The sequence below is a fragment of the Heliangelus exortis genome, chromosome 11 (assembly GCF_036169615.1).
Source record: "Heliangelus exortis chromosome 11, bHelExo1.hap1, whole genome shotgun sequence".
NCBI classification, from domain to species: Eukaryota; Metazoa; Chordata; class Aves; order Apodiformes; family Trochilidae; genus Heliangelus; species Heliangelus exortis.
In genome coordinates, this window is record NC_092432.1 from 7526990 (window position 1) to 7548192 (window position 21203).

The window sequence follows — 21203 nt, forward strand, 5'->3', positions numbered from 1 at the left end:
GGAAAAGGCAGGAAGGCAGAGAGGAATGGGGAAGGATGTAGAGGGAGGGTAAAAGAGAGTTCATCCAGGGTCATTGCCCTGGATTTGTGCCCATCACCTGCGGGCTTGGAAGGAGGGAGGGAGGCAAGGGTGGAAAGGGAGGACTGATTTCACACATTCAGTGCATATCATACAACCAGGGCAAGGCTTTCCTCCCAGGATGGCATGGCTGCCATAGGCAGTCTAGGGCCCTGACCAGCAGCCCGAACCATACTCACAGCAGAGTTACAATTCACTGCTTCCTTGCTCGGGGGAAAGATACCTTCTCCTTTCTTTTTTTTTAAATTATATATATATTTTGGTACTTTTTTCTCCCTTTTTTGTTTCTTTTCTTTTTTTTTTTTTTTTTTTAAAGTCTTAGTAATTTTCTGTAACAGCAGCTTCTTTCCATATTGGTGTGGAAGTTATATATAGAGAGATATCTATAAATATATATAAGCCAAACTGCCTTACAGGTTGTTGTTCTGTGGGATTTTTCTTGTTTTACTTCTTGTTTTGTTTTGTTTGGTTTTTTTTTCAGTGTTGTATGTGTAGCAGGCACTTGAGTTTATATGAAGATGTTTGCTGGGGAGCTGAGGGACAAAGGTTTTGGGAGGGGAGAGGGAAGAAAGGTCGGAAGGAAGGGAGGTGTGGGGACTTTCAACAGGTGGCCACTGCTAGCCAAGGATGTCCAGGTAGATTGGTGTGGCCTTGCCCAGAGCATGAAGGATCTTGTAGATCTCCTTGATGTTGAGCCTTTGCTGAGGTTCTCTCTGCCAGCAGCCCAACATGATGTCATAAACCTCCTTGGGGCAGACCCGAGGCCTTTCCAAAACTCGGCCTTGAGTAATGCACTCAATGACCTGAAAGAAAAAAAGAAAAGAGACACTGAACACCACTTGGGATGGTTTTGGAGGATGTCCTACCCCAGCCACTTCTTGGCTGTTGTGGGACCCTTAAGAGAAGGGGAGCACTGAGAAGCCAAGAGGCTGCAGAGCCTCAGGGCTAACCTGTTGATAATGATAATTTTAGAGTGGAAAGTTTGTCTCCAGCTGCAGTCTTGCAGCTACCCAAAACCTTCCCCACTTGACACCTAACTACCTCAATGCACACTCCAAACAGGAGCTCACAAGAAAAATGAAATTTTAATTTATTATGTCAGTTTTTCCTGCTAACTGAAGAAGGGAAAAAAAGCCTTAATGGTATGCTGAAATGGTATTTTTCTCCCCTGAAAATCAAGAGTCATTGCAAACCCACGAGAGTTCTCTAAGGGAGACTTTAGAGCATCTTTCTCTACCTCCATCTCCAAGGGCAGATTTGCCTCATTTTGACACAGAAAAGCAGCTGAAAGCATGAAATTTCATCTCAAATAACATCTGTGATGGAGAAAAAAAAATTGCAGTGCTAACACTCTGTTCTGGGTCAGGTCAGTGCTGCTAATGAGAAACGCAAACCCTTGGACAGCCTTAAAGTCTTTTCAGAGGGATGCCAGTGGAAAGGACTCCCCTGGTTGTGCTGTGCTCACTGGAGGAATGGATGCAAAGGGAAGAGGGGTCTGAGTTGTCAGACCTGCTATTGCTATCTGGGCCCCTTGGTTGGAGATGCTGAGTGCCAGCATTGCAGGTGCCAGTGACCTGCCACACTTTGCAGATAAATACAGATCCTGAGCAGTGTGTTGGGGGAAGCCACCCAGCAAGGGCTGTTTGGAATTTATCATTTATGAATAGTAATGGCCCTGCCACACAGCTCAGTGGATACTTATTGCTTTGCTGTTTGCATATAACTACCGAGGGGAGAGATTAAGACATGCTGAAAGCTGGGGGAGGAAGGGAGAGCCTGCAGAGGAGCCTGCATTGCCATAAAGCTGCTGGCAATGTGGCCTGTGGGAGTAACTGAGTTATGGTTTCTGCCAGGACATCCTGGACATGCACAGGAGCCTTGCGTTGGGACTTTTCCCTACAGGACAAAGGAAGGGCACTGACAGAAGTTAATGGACTGGCTGAGGCTTTCAGATGAGGTGGTGCCCTGCCTCATCCCTCTGCTCAGGTAAGGTCTCAAACACAGCTGTTAAAAATGCTGTGGGGATATGAGGCCATGTGGATGCCACGGGCAGGAGCAAGCATCCCACCCCCAACAAGGGCAGTGCTTGGCCAGCCTGGTGACTGCTCCAGGTCCTCTCCTGGCAGCAAAGCTCAGCACAAACTCATTTAACTTGCCTCTCCACGGGGCTCTGCAGCCAGGCTGACACTGACATTTGCTCTGACACCTCAGCATCCAGAAGGTGGTGGAGTGTCCGTACCTTGTGATCACCCAGGTTCTGCCCATCTCTACACAAATTGTGAAAAATGGGCCATATGAGAGCTAACATGGCTCCATCCCACCAGGACAGTGTGGTCTGGGATGGTCCTCAGCTCACAGAATCAAGTGGATACAGTGATATGAAAGGAAAAGATAGAAGAGTTTTCCATGGATGGTAGAAAAGCCAACACAGCTGTATCTGTGCAGATTTGATCCAGCCCTCCTGCCCCAAGCTTAGGGGTGACAGTTCTCAGTCCTATTGCCCTGACACGGAAACTGAGACAGAAAGCACAGGAGCAGCTGAGCTGTCACATTCCAGCATGCCTATCACCCATGTACAAGCTACATGTGTTCATTTATGTGTGTTTGTATTTACCCTCCCAGGGAAAAGCAAGAGCAGCTCATTAAGTTGCGTGAAAAACAACTTCTGTCGCTGTTGATTCCATTGTTTGTGTCTCTAAAATGTTTGCATGTGCTACTTTGGGATATACAGTCAGGCCCCATTGAGCACACGAATGGGCAAGTATTAAAGCTGTAAAGCAACACCTTGGATTTGCCATCTCTGCAACTCACTTAATTAAGGGATCTGTATCCAGAAAGCAGAAAATGCACATTTCTCATTACAAAAGGGGAAATTTCTGAAATCCATTAGATACACAGTAGGATAAAAATGTGCAAGGTTCCCACACACTGCTATGTCAATGCATCTTGTTCCTCGTCTATAATACCCCCTGCTATTCTGAGCAAAAATCTTCCAATGCATTTCTGCTGATGTGCCTCAAACCTCAGCTCTGACACTGCTAATCCCAACCAGCCTTCCCTCAACATTTCTACAGCACAGCCCTGTACTGATGGGCTGCAACTTTTGCTATTCAAAATAAAAACGAGGACAAACTAACTCCTTGAGGCCCTCCCTCAGTGAATGGGCCAAATCATGTAACAGATATCCCTATGGAAAGAAGCTCCCCAGAAATGGTGCTGTGTCCTATGTAACAGGCTTCAAACACTGTCTCATATACTGAAGGCTTCAGTAAGAGCCTCAGTTATAAGGTGAGGAAAAGGAGAGCAGAAGAAACGCAGGGCATGACAGTAACTTCGATCCCAGCAGTAATTTAGGTGTACTCAGTTCTGGCAGCACCCCAAGAGTTTATTGGATGTAGCTGTTATGAAAGGATGTCAGGACCTTAGGACTGAGGATGTGCCAGTATAGTACATGGCTTTGGCAGAGTGCTTTTATTCCTTCATGCCTCAGTTTCCCCAGTTCTCAAACAGGACTAGTGACACCTCTCCAGATGAACCATCTAAGTACAAAGAGTTTTGCATGCAATCTGGAAAGAAGAGATGATAAAAAGTACAGTTTCCAGCTGTCTCAGCACTGTTGTACCTCTGTGTTTGAGAGCTGAAACCAGGGCTGCTTCCCATAGGTGAAGATCTCCCAGAGGATCACCCCAAAGCTCCAGACGTCACTCTCTGTTGTGAACTTCCTGTACATGATGCTCTCTGGAGGCATCCAGCGGATAGGCAGCATGGTGTGTCCTCCAACCTGGGTGAGGGCAAAGGCAGAAGGAAATCTGAGTGATGAGGAAGGGGTCAGCCCTGTCGTGATGTGGACAAACTCAGGGCTTCCCTGTGAGCCACATCAACCAGGAGCAGCTCAGAGAATCTGGGCTGGCTACTGCCTCCCCGACCGCCCAGGGCCTCACCTGCCAATCCCACCTGATTAACATGACAGATAGGGAATGAAATGTATAAAAATAAATTATGTCCTCTCCTCCTAAAAGGGGCTTGGAAAGAAAGCAAATGACAAAATGCCAAGAGCGTCTAGTCCAGCACTACAGCCTGATGAACCAGGAGGTAAGGCAAGTAACAGTGGTCAGCAAAGTATTGTGCTGAGATTTGTAGGGCCTCAGCACTCTGAGAAATACAGAATGAGGTTTGTCCCTCTTCAGGGATGTGCATGGCTTTTCTAAAAGCCATGCACAGGCATCTGCACATCACTTAATTGCACGAAAGATTCTGTGCTCATAAAACACTGCTACAGGCCTTTTCAAAGAATTCTTTGAGTATGTAAATGACTGTAGGACTGTACTGCAGTAAGGCAGTCTGGTTTTAAAGAACAAGCTCCTAGAGGCAGGGGATGCCCAGTATTTAATGGAAAGCCATCCCCTTTGGAGACCTTGGAAATGGAAGAGCCCATGGGCAAAGTCCCTTTGGGGTATTCTAAGCCAGGGAAAGGTCTTCCTTAGTCAGGTTCTAACTAGGGCACGTGAATCCAGAAGGTACACAGCAGGTTTGCTGGATACATACTGTTTGACAGCAGGTGGATTTACCTTAGGATCCACTGCAGATTTCTAAACAAGTGTCTCTGAGCAGGACAAGTTTTCCTCTTTTCTATTCTTCTAGATCAGAAGTACCATCTGTGGGGAAATAGCTAATTGATAAGACAAGCTGGTGCTGGAAGCAGGATGGCTGTGCCTCTCCAGCCATTTACCCACTCATTTCTGCAGTGGGTAAAGTGTCCAAGGTTTTACTGATGATGAGAAAGTGAGCTTTTTTGGTACTGCTTGATGACTGCTTGTCTCATTACAGACACCAAAAAAAAAAAAAAAAAAAAAAAAAAGGAAGGGCTAATAACTTGGTAGCACTGCAACTGAATCAAACAGGCAAAAATCTCTCTGGTTTTATGAGGGGAGAAGGCATCTGGTATCTGGGTTTCCAGCGTATGCATGGCTATTCAAAATAATGAGATTGTTGCACTGGCTTGGATGAAAATGTTTCTTGTACAAGCAGAAGCTCTCCTCTGAGCTTCCAGTTTTCCCAGGCTGCCACAGGTTTCTTTGCCTGATCAAACAGAGCGAGTGCAGGGAAGGGTCAGTATAGAGCCACTCTGCTTGGAAGCAAGAGGGACAGTGCAGGGGAGGTGTGTTGGAACAGGGTGTGAAATGGGTATGATGCTTTGCAGGCTTTCTGCAGGGAGGGTGTGAGTCAGGCTTCTCTGTGATTTGACAGAATTTGGACAACTGGGCTTTTGGTGTTGTCCTCTGAGGTCAGCAAACCAGCACTTTTTCTAACTGTGAAACAGCCTCTTCCTACAAGAAAGTGAAGGGATTTTGAGGGTCTCAGTAGCATCTTCCTTTCCTAAGTGCAGAGGTGTTCAGAACTGTGATGCATGAAGATAAGCTTTTCTAAAAGATCATTGCAGCTCTACACGTCCTATTTGGAAAGAGCTTGACTGGCCTGCTCTCAGTTTGCTGCTCTGAAATCCCAAGAATGTTTTTTTATAATGGAAATAGAAATATGCTTTTCTTTGTTTGTTCCTTTGAAAGCCTGGCTGCAATTTTAGCTCCTTCCTGCATTCCCAGCTTTTACAAGTTGTGTTCACAAGCCCTTGTGAAGGGCTCTGAGGAAATGTTATCGACAGAACAGCGCATACATCAAACTTAATTGCTACAAAAACTGCTTTGTGCTAATGCTTTTTTTGTTCTCCTTTAAGTAGCACTAACTCTTTAGTTTTTCAGCAAGCTCAAAATGATTACTTATTGCAAAGTACTCTACAATATCCAGAATCTTGCAGGATTATTTGAGATTACTTATTGAGCATTCTTAAGGCCCTTTTGAACAGGTTTTATGACAGTTCAGAGACTAGGAACCAGGTCCTTAGATTACACAAACAGTATTACAATAATTTTGCTTGAATGGGAGGGCCCTGATTTACACCTCTTGAGAATCTGGACCAGAAGGCAGAACAGAATAGCCAGTAGTCCCATCTCAGCTCTTTGGTGTCCTCTAGACACATCCTGATGAAGAACTGCCAATCAAGTGACATACACAGTCATTTGTAGGACTCGTCACAAAGCCAAAGCAATCCTCTCAGCTCTGTATGATATGTGAGACACATATTTTACTAAAAATTAATCTAATTATAATCAATAATCAAACTGATTTTTGGAGTAAAAGACACAATAAGTATCACCCCAAAATGTGTGGATAAAAAATATGGCTCAGCTATGCTCGTAAATAAGGAGGTGCTCTTTGTAGGGGTATTCTTTGCATTTCAAACAAGATGCCATATTTTTGAGAGGAAATGTGAAGTCTTACACTCACTAGGTAGCTATAATCACAACAGGCATCAATTAAACTACCAAAAAACCACTCCAATGTCTATCTTAGCACATAAGGCTATTACATTTTTAAGCATCACCTTTGACTATCCATTCTATGGTCCCAAACTGCTCCCCTTGCAAACTGATTAGGATTAAAATTCCCATTTAACAGATGAGAAAACAGATGCAGGAAGGCAGGGAAAAGCCTGAAGCTGTGTGGCAAGTGAGCATTAGGTTGAGCCTTCCTGGTCTGCAGTCAGCTCTACCCTTTTATTTGCTGATGTAGCAAAATTATTTAGAGCTGAGTGTAGAGGGATTCTGCTACTGATGCCATAGGAAGCTGAGGGTGTCAAGGGTGACAGAAATCCTTTGCATAACATGTAGTGGCTGTGGTCTGTGCTGCACCAGCGTCAACTTGGATGTGATTCCAACTGCTGCACACTTCTTTTACAGGAGCAGCTGTTGCCAAAAGCTTAAAAGCAAAATGATGCTATTAAATCAGGCTAAAATAAGAGGTGGCTTTCTTTTTTTTTTCCTTTTGCAAAGCTAGTTCACATGGCACGTCCTTGGCTCTGAGAAGAATAGTTATCATGTCTTAAGAGAGAAGATGAAAGAAAGTTTCAGCCCCTGTTTACTCACAGCTGGGCCTGGCAGGTTTCAGATATAAGTGGCCAGGCAGGACTGATGCTTGTCAAGACCATGCTACTTCTGAGACTTTTCTAAGACAGTCATCTTCCCACCCCACCCTCCTCTCTTCCCCTTGGGATCCAGGGATGGGGGAGCCCAGCTGTCATGCAGGTTCATCTTCTACAGCCTCCTAGGGGTGATATGTCCTCAAAGAGCAGCACTACAACATCTTCCCTAGAAACACTCCACAACCTGGAAGAGGGATTTGTATTCAAGCAAATAAGAGAAGTAAATCCTCTTCTGTTCCTCCCTTTAAATCCTCTGATGCTGCCAAATTGCCCTTTCTCCTTGTTATTTTAATTCTTCATAGACCTGCAGACTGGCCTCTTTATCCCATTGCCATGGCTGTCTGGCTTTGCTTGACATTTTTAGTTCTAACTGTTTCTCCCTATACCAACTCCCCACACCCACCCTGGCATCTTATTCCAGCTGCTTTGCTCTTTCAGTTTGCAGCACTGTCCTGGCAATAAGTAGAGCAATCAGTGCATATCCTCTGAGCAGCTGAAGTTTCCTTCCTCAGTCTCCATTTCTGGATCACAGTATCACCTACTTGTTTCCATCCCTTTCTAATGGATACTCCCAAGTTGTGGCTTGGTCTACAGCCACATGTTTCTGATGCTCCAGGGTACCTGGCCTCTGCTCTGAACCCTCATTACACATCCAAGCACATAGACTTGCAAGATAACCAGGCACTCCCTTTGAGCAGCTTATTGCTTATTAGATATGAACCTCAGGGAGCTGGGGGAGGTTTGTGAAAGGCCACCATTAATGACCATTAGGGAGAGAGATAATTACTTAATGCTAGTACAGCACTTTGATGATGTAAAGCTATATAAGTGCTATGTACAAGTAGTGTTATAAGGCTCAAGGTTTGCCTCCTACCAAGGAAAGCTGGTGTCTGGGGAAAAAAATTCTTCTTGTCCCAGCTTTCTGAATGACATCCAGCTGATTAGGAAGGGAACAGATGACTTGTTATCCCCAGTGAGTGCAACAGCAAAGCAGCAGGTAATGGAGCAGCAGTGTTCAGTGAAGACTCTGCAATATGCACACAGTCTGGGCCACTAACAGAGATAGATACCATGAAAATCAAAACCAGAGTAGGGCTTAAAAAGCCTCATGAGAACTTTGGACTGGTAAGAATCTAGATCCTAGAATGCTGAAGCCAGTTTTTGATGGGCAGCCCTGTTTTCCCCCTCCTGGCCCACATCCTAGCTCCAGGGCTGTAGCCCAAAGTAGCATTCAGAGAGGAGCTACTGAGCCATCCCCTCCATCCTCACATCTGAAAGTTGCTTCATAGATCTCAACTAAAAATGAAGTTTGGTCTCTGGAATACTCTAAGGCTGTTTTATTTTCCCTTTTGGGCAGTTTCCTTCCCAACTTTGAAATAAGTTAAATAAAACAATGCTTTTGTTTTCCTTGGTCTTTTGACATTTGCTTTCTAAGACCACTTGACATCTTTCATCCTGTTCCCTGCATCCTGACATATGGAATATGCAAGGCAGTATGGCAGGAGGTTTTGCTCCTGACTTGGGAAGGTCACAAGAACCACTGTAGGTGTCTTCATATGGTGCAGCATTATTTGAACTCCCTCCTGCCTGCAGGAAGCTGACATCTGCATTTGTACAGGATGACAGAGCAGCAGTGGAGACCTTGGCACTGTTTCTCTCCAGAAAAATTCACCCAACACTCAATCCACGGGACCTGGTGGTAAAACACATTCTCTGATTGCTGTCCCTACCCCTGCTGCTGTAGGTAGGGATGACCTGGGATCTTCTTTAATTGAAGACCTGGCTGTCATCCCAGCCAGAACATATGTCCCTTAGACCTCAGCTCTTAGAGGTGGGTGATCCCTGTAAGATACTGAGCTCTGAGCCTTCCCCCAGCAGCCAGATGTATGTCCCCATCAGGACATATTAATTCCTGCTGCGGGCAGGATGTGTTATTCAGCAGTTCTGGACAGCTTTGTATGAATAGGAGCTGCAGGTGGTTGGGTCACCCGAAAGAACACAAGGACAAAAAAAAAAACAAACAAACAAAAAAAACACAAAAAAACAAAAAACAGGAAAGCAGAAAAAGCTTCTCTGTTTGGCTAAGTTGAGCTCTTGGAGGAAAATAACAAACAAAACTGCAGTAAGCATCCTTGTGACTTGAAGTGTGTCAGATCAGACTGGGGCATGTGAAGGTGGCTTCTCAGGGGCAAGGCAAAGAGCAGTACATGCTCATAGCTGAGTCTCCAGGAGGAGACATTCCTTGCCTTCAGCGCTGGATCCAGCAGCACAAAGAATCATCTCTCTACAAGATGTGTCAGTATTTTGTCTGTGGGAGTCCTGACAGATTCCTGGGCACCTTTTGCAAAGCAGAGGGATTAACTCTGACATGCCAGAGAGAGCTGAGCTTTGCTGCACATTAGCTGTCCTGTGCTTCATAGTTTTAATCATCACTGTACTAGTCTCCTAAGTACCAAGCAGTTTACATCAGAGGTAGCTGAATTTAAGTGCAAGCTGTGACTGGATGTTATTCCCAAGCATTGTATCTGTAATTTCCTTTCAGCTTTCCCAGAAAACAGTGTGGCAGCTATATCCGAGACTGCACCGTTGCCTGAATTACTCAAGAAATCTCCAAGGTGTCCTCCTGCCTGAAAGGCATCATGCATTATGGCCATACCACCCCCAGGCTGAGCTTCTTCCAAAGTGATTCAAAAGCCATCACTGCAAACTCAGGGTAGCCTTATCCTTGCCTTCAGGTCTTGTGCCTTTGCTGTCCATACTGTTACAGCCAGTGCTGAATGTGAGCTTAAAACCAGTCAGCAAAACCCAAAACACTTCTGACAAATATTTTTGTCTCACATGACTTCTTGTGTCTTCACCACACAGCACACCAGGTGTGACTGCTCCACTGCACCTAACCATTGCTGCAGGCTCTGGCAGTGGCTGAAGACATTTCACAGCAGTTTAAAAGGGATCACAGAGAGCTTTTGGAGATTTTACAGAACACGAAAAGCAACAAGTAGTCGTTTCTTCTACTTGCATGCAGGGTGTCCCAATCTTCTCCAAAGCAGGGGAGATGCAGGTCACCTGCTTCCAGAAAAGAGGATGAGAAAAGGAAGCAAATGTCCTTGTCATAAAGTGATGTTAAGGAGCCTGATGGACCTGCTCAGGAGCAGAAAAGATTGACCAGGCAGGGTTAATGTGAAACTGAGAAGGGGGTGAGTCCTTCCTGCTGTCAGTAGGACTGTTTGGCAAGGGACTGTTTGTTCCCCCCAGGTGCACATACTGTGTTTAAGCACGAGTCTAAAAATAAAACCTGCCATTGACATTGTTTTTCCTTACTTCATTTAACAATCTCGCTGCTTTATGACCTCTCATTCTGGATCACGTTGAATCAAGTGGTGTGGTTTGCAAGCAGGGTCTGTGACCTTTCTTCCCTCTTCCCCCCAGCTCTGCTCCACTGAGTATGTTTTAATCCCGGTTTTCAGCATTCCTAATGAGCCATTAGCTAGCTGCCAATTACTTATGCAAATTAGGGGGGCCAGACGTGGAGGGGGGGGCTGTATCCAAGTTCTGCTACCTCCAAACGGCCTGAGATAAATCACTGCTGCTCTAAGAGCTGCCTGTACCCAAGAGCCCTCTAGGTTATATTATCTGCCACCTAAAAATGCCAGAGGTAGTGCAGAGGATGGCTACGAGAAGGGAAACAGAGGGGTAATTGCATATATATTTTTAATTATGTTTGCCAATAATCTACTAACTCAAAGCAGCAGCACCCCACTGCTTGGAAAGGGCTGCACAACCAGTCTGCACAGGAACAAAGGCCAGTTTCTCACTGTCATATAAGTAAGTGCTCAAAAAAACATCGATTTCTAACACCAGAACATAAACTATGAGAAATCCCACCCATGGATCACGCAGCTGGGGAGATGTGGGAGTAGAGCAGCTGTAGTTCACAAAGCTCCAAAGATCAGAAAAGCCACCACCAGGTCTTAAACCCCTGTCCTACCAGTTGCTGCTAGAGCTTTTCCAGGTGAAGGAGAGGGGACTGGCCTTCTGATCCCTTGGCCCACTGTCTGAAAGCTTTTTGTGGTCCAGAACAACAAGACAGCACATGGATCTCAGCAGAGGAAAGTGATAGCACTGGGGAAGGATGTGGGAAACTCAGTGGCTTCCCAGGATTCTGATTGCTTGGGTGTGAGTTGGCATCTGTGAAAAGGTGTGTGTGCAGAACGTGGCCTCTGTGGTCTTCTGAAAAATAGCCACAGGATAAGCATCACACCTGAGCTGTTCAAAAGCTACCAACTGAGCTACCTTTCTCCTCCTCAATGCCCAGATGACAGAAGAGGCTGAGAAGGACATTAAACCTATTCAAACTACAGCCATTAGAGAGCTTATCAGGCACTGTATGGATTTACCAATTTGTCTCCACCAGGCTGGAGACCTTTACACCCCACCACACTTTTTTAGAACTGGCCTGCTCAGAGATATGCAGTACCCATGAAGCAGCACAGCTGCCTGCTGGTTCCAGCTTCAAAGGGGATCTGTAGTCTGCAAAGCCTGCATATGCCAACATTCCAGGACTGATCTGCACTATCATTTTGCAGTGAATTGGTAATACTACAAGAAGTGTTTAACAGCTCAAAAGCTAATCAGATGGAGGCCAAGTTAAACCATCATGATGCAAGAAAGGCATCCATCAGGATTCTGCTCTTTTGGCAATGCAGAGAATGAAAGTCAGTTCAGTTTCTGGCTTCAAAAAAAAACCTAGGAAGCTTTGCCCAATAAATCTTAAGCTGGTGATGGCAAAGTCTCCAAATGGCCTGAGAAATGCAGTTTAGGAAATAGAACCAACAATGCATTTGCATGTGCAACCACTCCATGCTAAAATGCTTTCAGATTGCTATCTCATAATCTGCCTTTCAATCTTCCCTCTCTCTGTCCTGACAGTGACTGCCTCTGGGTACCCAATAAGGCTCTGTCTTTGTCTGCAGCCAGAGCCATTGCTGACTGAGGACTACACATGATTTAGATAAGGCTCCATTACTTAACTTCTGGATGCTGGATAATCAGTTCAACTGCCTTGGCGTTAATCATAATAATATTCAAAATTTATTAGGCTAGATTGTTTGGAAATTCATTTCTTGTTAACGTCAGATTCACTGAGCATATGCCTGGCAGGGTATAGTCAGACATTTAATAAAACTCAGGGCACAGGAACTTTCTTCAAAATCCCTTTCTGGATGTGCAGCTGGATCATGATCTGGCAGCTCACGCCTGGTTTGTCATCTGTGACTCTTGCTAAGGAGCAGTGACACTGTGAGATGCTGCCTCTTGGCTGATCGAGGGGCACCTGTAGAAATAGATAGTTGAGTACTAAGTTTTAAGGGGGTGGGGGTGGTTAGATGCTCAGATCTGCACACACAAATCTTAATAGGATCTTTTTATATCTGCAAACTGGGAAGGCAACCCAGAGACTTTTATGCACAGTCATGGTATAGAAGTATAAAAATGCAAAGTCTTTGTAAAATGGAAATCAACTCCTTGCCTTCCTGAAAACTCAGAGTATTTTAAGTTAGAGGATGGGGCCTTAGTGCTTTACCAAGATGAAAAACTTTTAGCTATAAAATAGCTGGATGGTTCCTTCGAGCCACTTTCCTTCAGGCCAATCGAGGACGGGTCCCAAAGGTGTGCTTCCTAATGCTTTATTTGGCCTTTTTAAGCATTTAGGGTGATAGTGCTTTCCTTCAGGTACAAGTTCTCACCCTCTAGTTGAACAGTGGTTTCTCAGCAGGAACACATCACAGAAATTCAGAGCAACTTCAGAAGATGCATACGATTTCTCTCCTAATGAAGGCAGTGCAAGCACAGATGGCATCTCAGACAAACACATTGCAAGCCGTGTTAAAATAAAGAGCTCATCATCGGAGGCTGCAGTGTCACACCTACTAATGATGTGATTAAACTCATCAGTGCCGGTGGGAAAGCTGTGCTGGCGCTGGCACTGCTGAGTGGAGAGCTGCATTTCACAGCAGAGGCAAACCCCACCCCCACCCCCCACCTTCAATGAGTTAGGGCACTGCAGAGACACGGTGATTATATGATGCTAATTGCTAAAGCTCCCCAGACTTAAAATAGGGGAGGTTGCCCTGGAAATGCCTTTCCCATCCCTGTCAAAAGGTGGTGTGGCACGCAGAGGAAAGGCTGCAGATGGTGACAAGAGCCAAAGAGGGACAGGCAGAGGAGAAGAGGGTGACAACACCCATCTGAGCATGGCTGTGACGGGGGAGCAGCAGCAGCAGCAGCAGCTCTGGGAAGTGGCAGAACTAAAACCAGCCATAGTCTCTAGTGGTGGCACATGAAGAAGGTGAGGCTGAATTCAGGCTGCAGGATTTTGCTGGAAAACAACCTGACTTGGAAAATTTGAAGGGATCACGCATTGCATCCTCTTCTACTCTCTAATTTTTTTTTCTCCCTGAGTCTCTCTGTGCATTGAAGTTTCCTCCATTCTGGATGCCCTTGAGTAGGACAGAGTTGCTGGAGTCCCATGCATTTTAACCACTGTGTTAAAATTCTTCCTTCCTACTTCATTTAGCCAGGAGCGTAAATAAATAAGCAAGACCACAAACACAGGAACTGGGTTCCCAGATGCCATTAGAGCCCTCAAGCACTAAGTAGCCATTGCAGATATCACTGAATGTCTTCTGGTCCCCTTCCTGCATCTGGCTAGATGCTTCACCCGTGAGTCCTGCTGGGACCATTTCACAAACCCAGCACTTGGTAGCACACATCTGACTGGGTTTTTTTGCCATAATGTGGTAATATTATGTAATATGCTTCTAGATGGTCAGCTCTCTGAACTGGGCCAGTTTTCCTAGATGAGTCTCTAGACACCAGCTCCCCATTAGGGTTAGCCACAAGAGGAAGGACGGAAGGAGCAAGTGAGTCTAAAGAAACCACGAATGTTCTGCAGTGTCTGAGGGGATAAATGACCCCTGTAGACATATGCTGAACAGACAGGACAGTCTTCAATTATGTCATTGCTGGAGCACTTAGTTCAAGGAGAAACGTGACTACAAACACTGGCCTTCAAGCCTTGGCTGGCTTTGCTGCCTCTGGATAAGCCTCTCTAGTCCAAGAGTGTGAGCTATGTGTATGCAGCAGGCACAGGCAGGGACATGCATGTCTGTGTATGAAGCAGTTTTACAGCCCAAAGAATAGAGCTGGAAAAAAAACCTTATTAAATTCCATTCTGCCCTTTTTCCTTTGTCAGGGCCCTAAAGGATTTGTTAAGGCACTGATGGGTGCCAATCCAGCCATCCCAGAGGGCCACCCACGTCCTCCCTCAGGAAAACACAAGCAAATCTTGCCTACACGCTGGAAATTTCTTGCTTGCCAGTCTGATTTTCCCCAGCCTCATCCTCACAGCATTAGCCCTGCACTAACTTCTGTGTACTTCTCTCAATGTTTTCTAACCTTCAGGCTCAAAATTTTGTAAATATTTGCAATCAGACAGCACATCTCCCCACTCTGGTCATTCTTTAGAGAAACTATTTATATATGGTTCTTTCTACCTTCAGCAATCAATTGCTTCACACTGGCTTTGTTTCTGCTGCACCTCTCCAGAAGCTGTCAACCTATACTCTTTGTGGGGGTGAGCTGGGGACATGTGGGTGTGCAATAAAGAACTATTTAAAATAATAATTGCTGTAGAGGTACACGCTTTAACTTGGGTTATTTACATGGATGGCTTCAGGAAAGAATTTGTTTCACTGGCACAGTGAAAGCCACAAGCTTGCTGGGGAATTGCCACCCCACAAGGGACTGTGCTTGATTTGATGACAGGGTTTATAAAGAAAAAATGCAGCCTGGCCTGGGTGGGCACAATCTCAGTTTACAGCAGTATTTGCTGTATATTGATCAGAACCAGCTCGGTACTTTATTAGCCACCCAAGAGGTGCAGTGAGCTGCTACTGGAACTTGTGCTTGATAATCAAAGGCATTTGTCATTCTCTGAAATGCTCCATGAGTAGGTGTTTGATTTGGGTGTGTGTCAAAAACAGGGGGTGGCAATCTGGAGCAAGAGGCAGGGAGGCAGTAGGCACGGGCAGGTTGTCCTGCCCACCTCTCCTCCTGACTCCAGGGCTATCCTCAGTGCGGCATCCCCTATGGCCCCAGAGACAGCATCCCATGGGCAGGAGCCAGGAGCCACACAGCTCTGAGGCTCATCAGAGTTCTCCACCCCTGGCAAAGCTCTCCCTGATGAAGCTTGAAGAGCTGAAGCCATTGCTGCTGTTCACTCACCAGCTGCCTGGCACTCATAGCTGCCTCAAAGCCCTCTTTTCTGTTTTGGCTTCCTTGCATAGTTTAGACAAACTGCCCTATTTTTTTTCCCCTTCCTCTCGCTGACATGTACAGCTGACCTTGCTGCCCTCTCATTGCACCTCCCCCAGCTTGAATTTTAAACAACTGAACAGCTTTAAATGCACCTAATAAGGTTTTGGTCTGCACTTTGCTGCCATCCCTCTGCTTCTCTGACACCGGGAAGAAGAGTGGTTTGGAAACCTATTGTGGATTTCCCTGGGTTGGAGGTCTAATTACATGGTAACTGGTGACCTTGTAAGTACACGGTAATCTGCTCCGTAATGCCAGGGTAAATTATCCCAGTACTTCTGTCTTTTCCACTGCAGCCTTCTGCAGAGATGGAAATACAGGCAGTTAAATGATAATTAATCTTTGAACCACTAGACACTTGCCTAAGCCAGTGGAGAGTAATCAAAGAGGCAAGGGACCGGCTCAGGAGCCACTGCTCTGGGAGTGTCTGGTGTCATCTGGCCAAAGGAGGGGCCACTTTGTCACCCAGCTGCTCTGGGTGTCAGCTGCCTGGGGAAGCAGTCATGGGCTGCTTTCTCAGAGCTGGATGCAGCTGCCTCCTGCCTGGCCTGCCTTAGGCATTGGTTATTCTGAGGGACCCATCCAGAGTCAACTGCCAGAGGGAGAGGGCACCAGGGGGATTTGCATGCTGGAGGGAACAGGAACCCAACCTTAGCAGGATGGAGCCAGAGGCTCGAAGTGGCTCATCTGTGATAGGGGTCAGTTGTCTAGAGCCCTTCCTTGCCCTCACTTTGAGGGAAGTGCATGAGAACAGCACCAACACCTTCTTCTGAAACCATCCAAACCAGCCAGGCACAGCCCCAGGCATTCACCCTGCAAAACACCAGGAAAACCAGCCAGGAGATCCACTTTCTCCCTCCCCATGCTGTGGGATGCACTTTGTTCCCTCCCACACTAACAGCCTCTTGCCTCAGGGCTGGGGGCTGCTTGTCTGACCCCTGGTACCTTTATGGCAACGAAATACATTTGCACACCTATATTTTAGACCTGCTGACATCATTCTCTCTAGAGAGCTTCAGGTTTTTATAATAAACATGGTAATGATTTTCAGAATATCTACTAAAATATTTTAATTTGCTAGTAACATTAAGGTGGGCACTCTCAAACTCTTCTGACATTCAAATAGTGCTTAAAAAGGGGGATGGTTGGGGGAGGAGAAAGAGGAAGGGGTTCTGAGTGTATTTCTACTCCAGGCATGAGCACTGAAATAGAAAGTCAAAATCCCACATGCTGGTACCAAAATCAGCTCTGACACCTTCCCTCCACGCCTGTTTCACTTGAATACTTGCCAAGTTAAATAAGCAAACATGGGATTTTGGTGTCCTAGTTGCAAACCTCCTTTTGTCAAGTGAGTACTCCTCCTCCTCCTCCTCCTCCTCCTCCTCCTCCTCCTCCTCCTCCTCCTCCTCCTCCTCCTCCTCCTCCTCCTCCTCCTCCTCCTCCTCCTCCTCCTCCTCCTCCTCCTCCTCCTCCTCCTCCTCCTCCTCCTCCTCCTCCTCCTCCTCCTCCTCCTCCTCCTCCTTAGTCACTCTGTCTGATTACACTGTGTGGCAGGGACATGATCTAGGTAAGCACGACTCCATGTGCCCTCTATGGGCTGGGTCACAACTAATGGGTGCTCCATCACAGCAGTTTTCCACCTCTGCCTATACAACTATTTCTTCCCACCCCCCTCCTTCATTGTGCTCTCCGATTAAATAACTTTAAATAACTTGCTTTAAAACAAGCAAGTCATGGACCTAAAGCATCCCATCATATCCATGGCATGCCACGTCCACTGTGTGCCAGAAGGAAGGCTGCTGAGCCAGTCCCTCTTCTCTGGCTGGGTGCCAATTGCACAGCTTGGAGTGAATAAGACTGCAGTGAATAAACCAGGGACATTTTGGGAAAGGAAAGTTGCTCTTGTAGCTCTATGGTCTGATATGGCTGATAGCCCTTGCACTTCGTTTCCTACCCTGTAAAATGGGGCAGGGTAACCCTCTGACTTCTCAGAGATGCTGTGCAGGTAATGGCTTGTACAGGAAAGTAATAAATGGCATGGAAAAGCCTGCCAAGAGAGGGAAAAACAGTAAAATGTTTAGTTCTACCTGGCAAGAGACTGAGGGTTACACACAGCATATTATGGAGAAGAAGTTCCTTTATTCTGTGAGCACTTTCTCCTTGTACCTCAACTGGATCATGGAAGATTAACAGCAGGTGATGATGTAAAGTCTGTACTACAAGGCAGAGGCAAGCATGAGCTCAGGCCTTCCCATTATCATTACCTGACCTTGCATGGTTCCTTTTGCAAGCTCAGCATATTTTTTTGGATATGATTTCTGGGTGGTTATTTTAAGAAAACTGTGTTAAATTCCTTGCTTCTGTGCCAGATACCTGCTGTTTAGCCAATGGGCCATGACTAAGCATAGACTGGAAATTAGAAACATCTACAAGTTAAAGCAATGAGATTCTGGGACTGTCTTCCCTTAGGAGAACATTTAATAGTGGTGCTTGATCATGAAAAGGATAAATCTGATGTGATTGATGTAACAGGGAATAGGATTTGATAATCCAGGGAGTCCCTTCCAGCTCTCCCTAATTCTAATGAATTTATTTTTTAAGGGTGGGAAGAGATGCAGTGCTCTCCTGATGGAGCAGCTCTAACCTGCTGATGGTTAGAGGGTCTCCAACCCCAGAATTAACCACTTCCCACAACAGAGAAGGTGGACCAGGTCTCTCTCCTGTATCTTCCCAACCTGAACATAACAAGCAGAGGGGTACAAGGATCCCATCTGCTTCCCTCTTTCCATTTTCCAACTACTGAGGACTTACAAAATTCATACTCCTTGGACCAGTACCACAAATGTCTCAGCTCACAGGTTTCCTATGTATTCCTAAGGCACTTACCTGTCTGCCAACACCATAATGATTGAGTCCCTTGCAATCATTTCTTTTTTTTTTTCAAGTGAATGTCCTCAATGAAGATGAGCAGAGTTCACCTTTTAATAATGGGAAACTGAGGCACGGAAGGACCAACTGAATTTCCTATGGTCATGGAAGACATTGGTAGCATAGAAGGGACCTGCAGCCCAGTCCAAGGCTGGGATCTCACTGCTGGACTCTTCTTTTCAATACACCTAACTGAGCTCTCCCTTTCAGAAGAGTAATATCAAGAGCAGAAAGTGTTTTTCAGTTCAGTCTGGAATTCCCATCTGTCAAACCAAGGGGGCTGAGCTTGGCATTTCTGAGGGCACAGTGCAAGGTTTTTTCAGAAGAGATGCAAGGGGAAAGTGGTTATGTTCCCTTTTTCCCTCTGAGTAGTTTTAATTCTTTAATTCCTACTTGCTAATAAGATAAAAGGCTGTGATTTCTGCAGGAGCAAATGGTGCAGGATAAGCTAAGGGAGTTTATTAATTAGCAGGCTTTCAGAGCTAGGAAAAAAATAGTAAAAAGAAGCAACAGAGTTGTAGGCGATAGCTATAAATATGACTCAAGCATTATTATCTACCATGACATTTTAGCCAAGGGGAAGCTGTCATGTTAGTGCTGAACATGGCACTTTGATAGTGAATAAAAAATATAGGTGAGAGGGCAATGCTTTCTCTCTCCAAAATGTGGCTATTCACAGACATGTGCTACATTTCTCCAGGCCTGATCCTGAAAATAATACCAGGTATGGCACTTCTGTGTGTGAGTGCTCCTCTGCCTTCCCCAGGGGTTGCTTGGAGCAGGGAGTGCTAAGCCCAGTGGTAAGTGGTAGCAGGAGCAGAGTCATAGTGTCCCAAGTATTGAATAGAGCTATAAAGAAGTCACATATTATTATGTCACATTGCAAAGGTCAACCCCAGTATTTGTTCTGTCATAAGGACATGATTGAAAGGCAAAAAAGCAGTGTCTTGGCACAGGGGAAAACCATTTTTCAAAAGCTGCCTTTGGGGTTGAGGATATAAAATGACATCAGTGCTTCTAACTAAACTCCCATCCACACCCTGCAATTCAATTTTGGCTAAGAAAGGCATATACATAACAAAAATCACCTCTCAGTGACACCTCTGCTTATCTGTTGACAATATCCCCTGTAAAATCAGGGATATCTAAACTCACATTCCCATGTGATTCTGGGAACAGTCAGGAACTGCCAGAGCTCTGCTCTGTCCACAGAACCCAGGAGGGATTTGTAAGATCCACTCAGCTGATTTACACCAGGTTGCTGTGGCTGCAGAAGGAGTGGTGGGGATGCTGGGGGGAGGCTGGGCAACAGAACAGCTTTTCCCTCATCACCTGGCCAGGAGCACACACCTCACCTAGCAATGGCACAGGGTGGGTAATTGGACCCAGGTAAATTATCCCAAACACAAATACTTTGCAAATATTGATGCCCATTTCTCTGGGCTTGCTGTCACAGGGAAGCTACTGAGAAGTGTGGAAGCCACCACTTTCCTGCTTTAACTCATGAGGGATCATAACTGCTCTGCACAGACAGTATCCTTGGGTGGATTAACTTGATCCATTTCCAAAACAGACTCAAGCAAAGGCTGTCCAAGCTTCTGGATTGAGCATTTCCTTGTGTGAACATCCCTACACTGAGGCTCCAGCATGCAGTGAGCACAACAGGACAATGGTCTCTGTGGGAGGGAGGGAAGGGTGAGCAGAGGTGACACCAGCCCTCCACTGGCTCACACAGCTTCCATCAGCCACCACCTTGGATGACCCAAACTCTTTGTGCTGTCAGAGCATCAAACCTGCACCCACCTCTCACTGCCTCTGTGCTGGACAAAGAGGGAAGGAAGAGAGGGGCAGTGAGGGGTGACATCCCTTCTGCTGCAGCTGCAAGCACCTGACCTGTCAGGCACCCAGGCTGTGTCCAGACTAGCAGACAAAAGGCTCCAGGGCTGGCATGTGACAGTCCAACTGTTCAAATGGTCTGGTTTTAGTCCTCACTAATTTGGCAGCATCCTAATAACTGGTGAGAGGACAACACAAGTTGAGGACAGTTCCCAGCAAGCAAAGTAAATGTCATGTTGCTTGGAGTCTGGCACAGAGCCGCTTAGTTTCAAGGGCACAAACCACCCTGTGCTCGCTGCCACCAGAGCCAGGGAACAGCCCACGCTGCCCACTAGTGCAGACACAGCCTGACCACCCATGGGGGACGACAGTGCTGAGGACTTTTACATCGACCCCGCGTTATCTCACCGTACAGCCAAGCCCCAGAGAGCTGCTATGGGAGGAACATGTACAGTTTCCATCACACACCAGAGCCCCTTGGCTGCCAAACTCACTCAACCCGCCCTAGTCCCAGAGCTGCTCAACCCCAGGTCTCCATTTCCAGCTGCCCCAGGGGTCGGGATCCACTCACTGTTGCAGCTGCCGGCGGTGCCAGTCTCTGTCGCTGCCACGCTGTGCTGAACTGGCCCTTCGGACGCGGCCCTTCCTGACAGTGAATGGGTGAAAACAAGGGAAGGAGACAAACAAAAAAGAAGGGAAGGGTGAGAGAGGGAAGGGAGGGATGGGATGGGGGGATGAAGCAAGGGGACAAGAAGGGAAAGGGTGTGTCTTTAACCCAACCACAGGTCTTTCACTGGCTGCAACATCCCAACGCTACACAACCCCTGCTGCAAGGGCACGGGGTGGGTCAGAGCCCCTGGCCCTGGTCACCACCACCTTGCTCCCCACACCAGGCTAAAAAGAGGGTGAGGGGCAAGCATTATTGCTCAGTGAGAGTCAAGGGGAGCTCTGG

At 46.3% G+C, this 21203-nt stretch overlaps 1 protein-coding gene across 3 annotated transcripts in view; it reads right to left on the reverse strand.

The window, feature by feature from the left end:
• Nucleotides 1-322: 322 nt before the first annotated feature.
• NTRK3 (neurotrophic receptor tyrosine kinase 3) overlaps nucleotides 323-21203 on the reverse strand; it is a 206342-nt gene continuing 185461 nt past the window's right edge. For 2 of the 3 annotated variants that reach the window (XM_071754307.1, XM_071754305.1), the window contains 3 exons: nucleotides 20823-20897; nucleotides 3701-3859; nucleotides 323-881 (listed from right to left, as the gene is read on the reverse strand). In XM_071754307.1, the coding sequence (XP_071610408.1) occupies nucleotides 696-881; nucleotides 3701-3859; nucleotides 20823-20897 (420 nt within the window). In that variant the 3' untranslated portion in view covers nucleotides 323-695. The remainder of the gene's footprint in view (nucleotides 882-3700; nucleotides 3860-20822; nucleotides 20898-21203) is intronic. The other variant, XM_071754306.1, reaches the window with a different exon arrangement.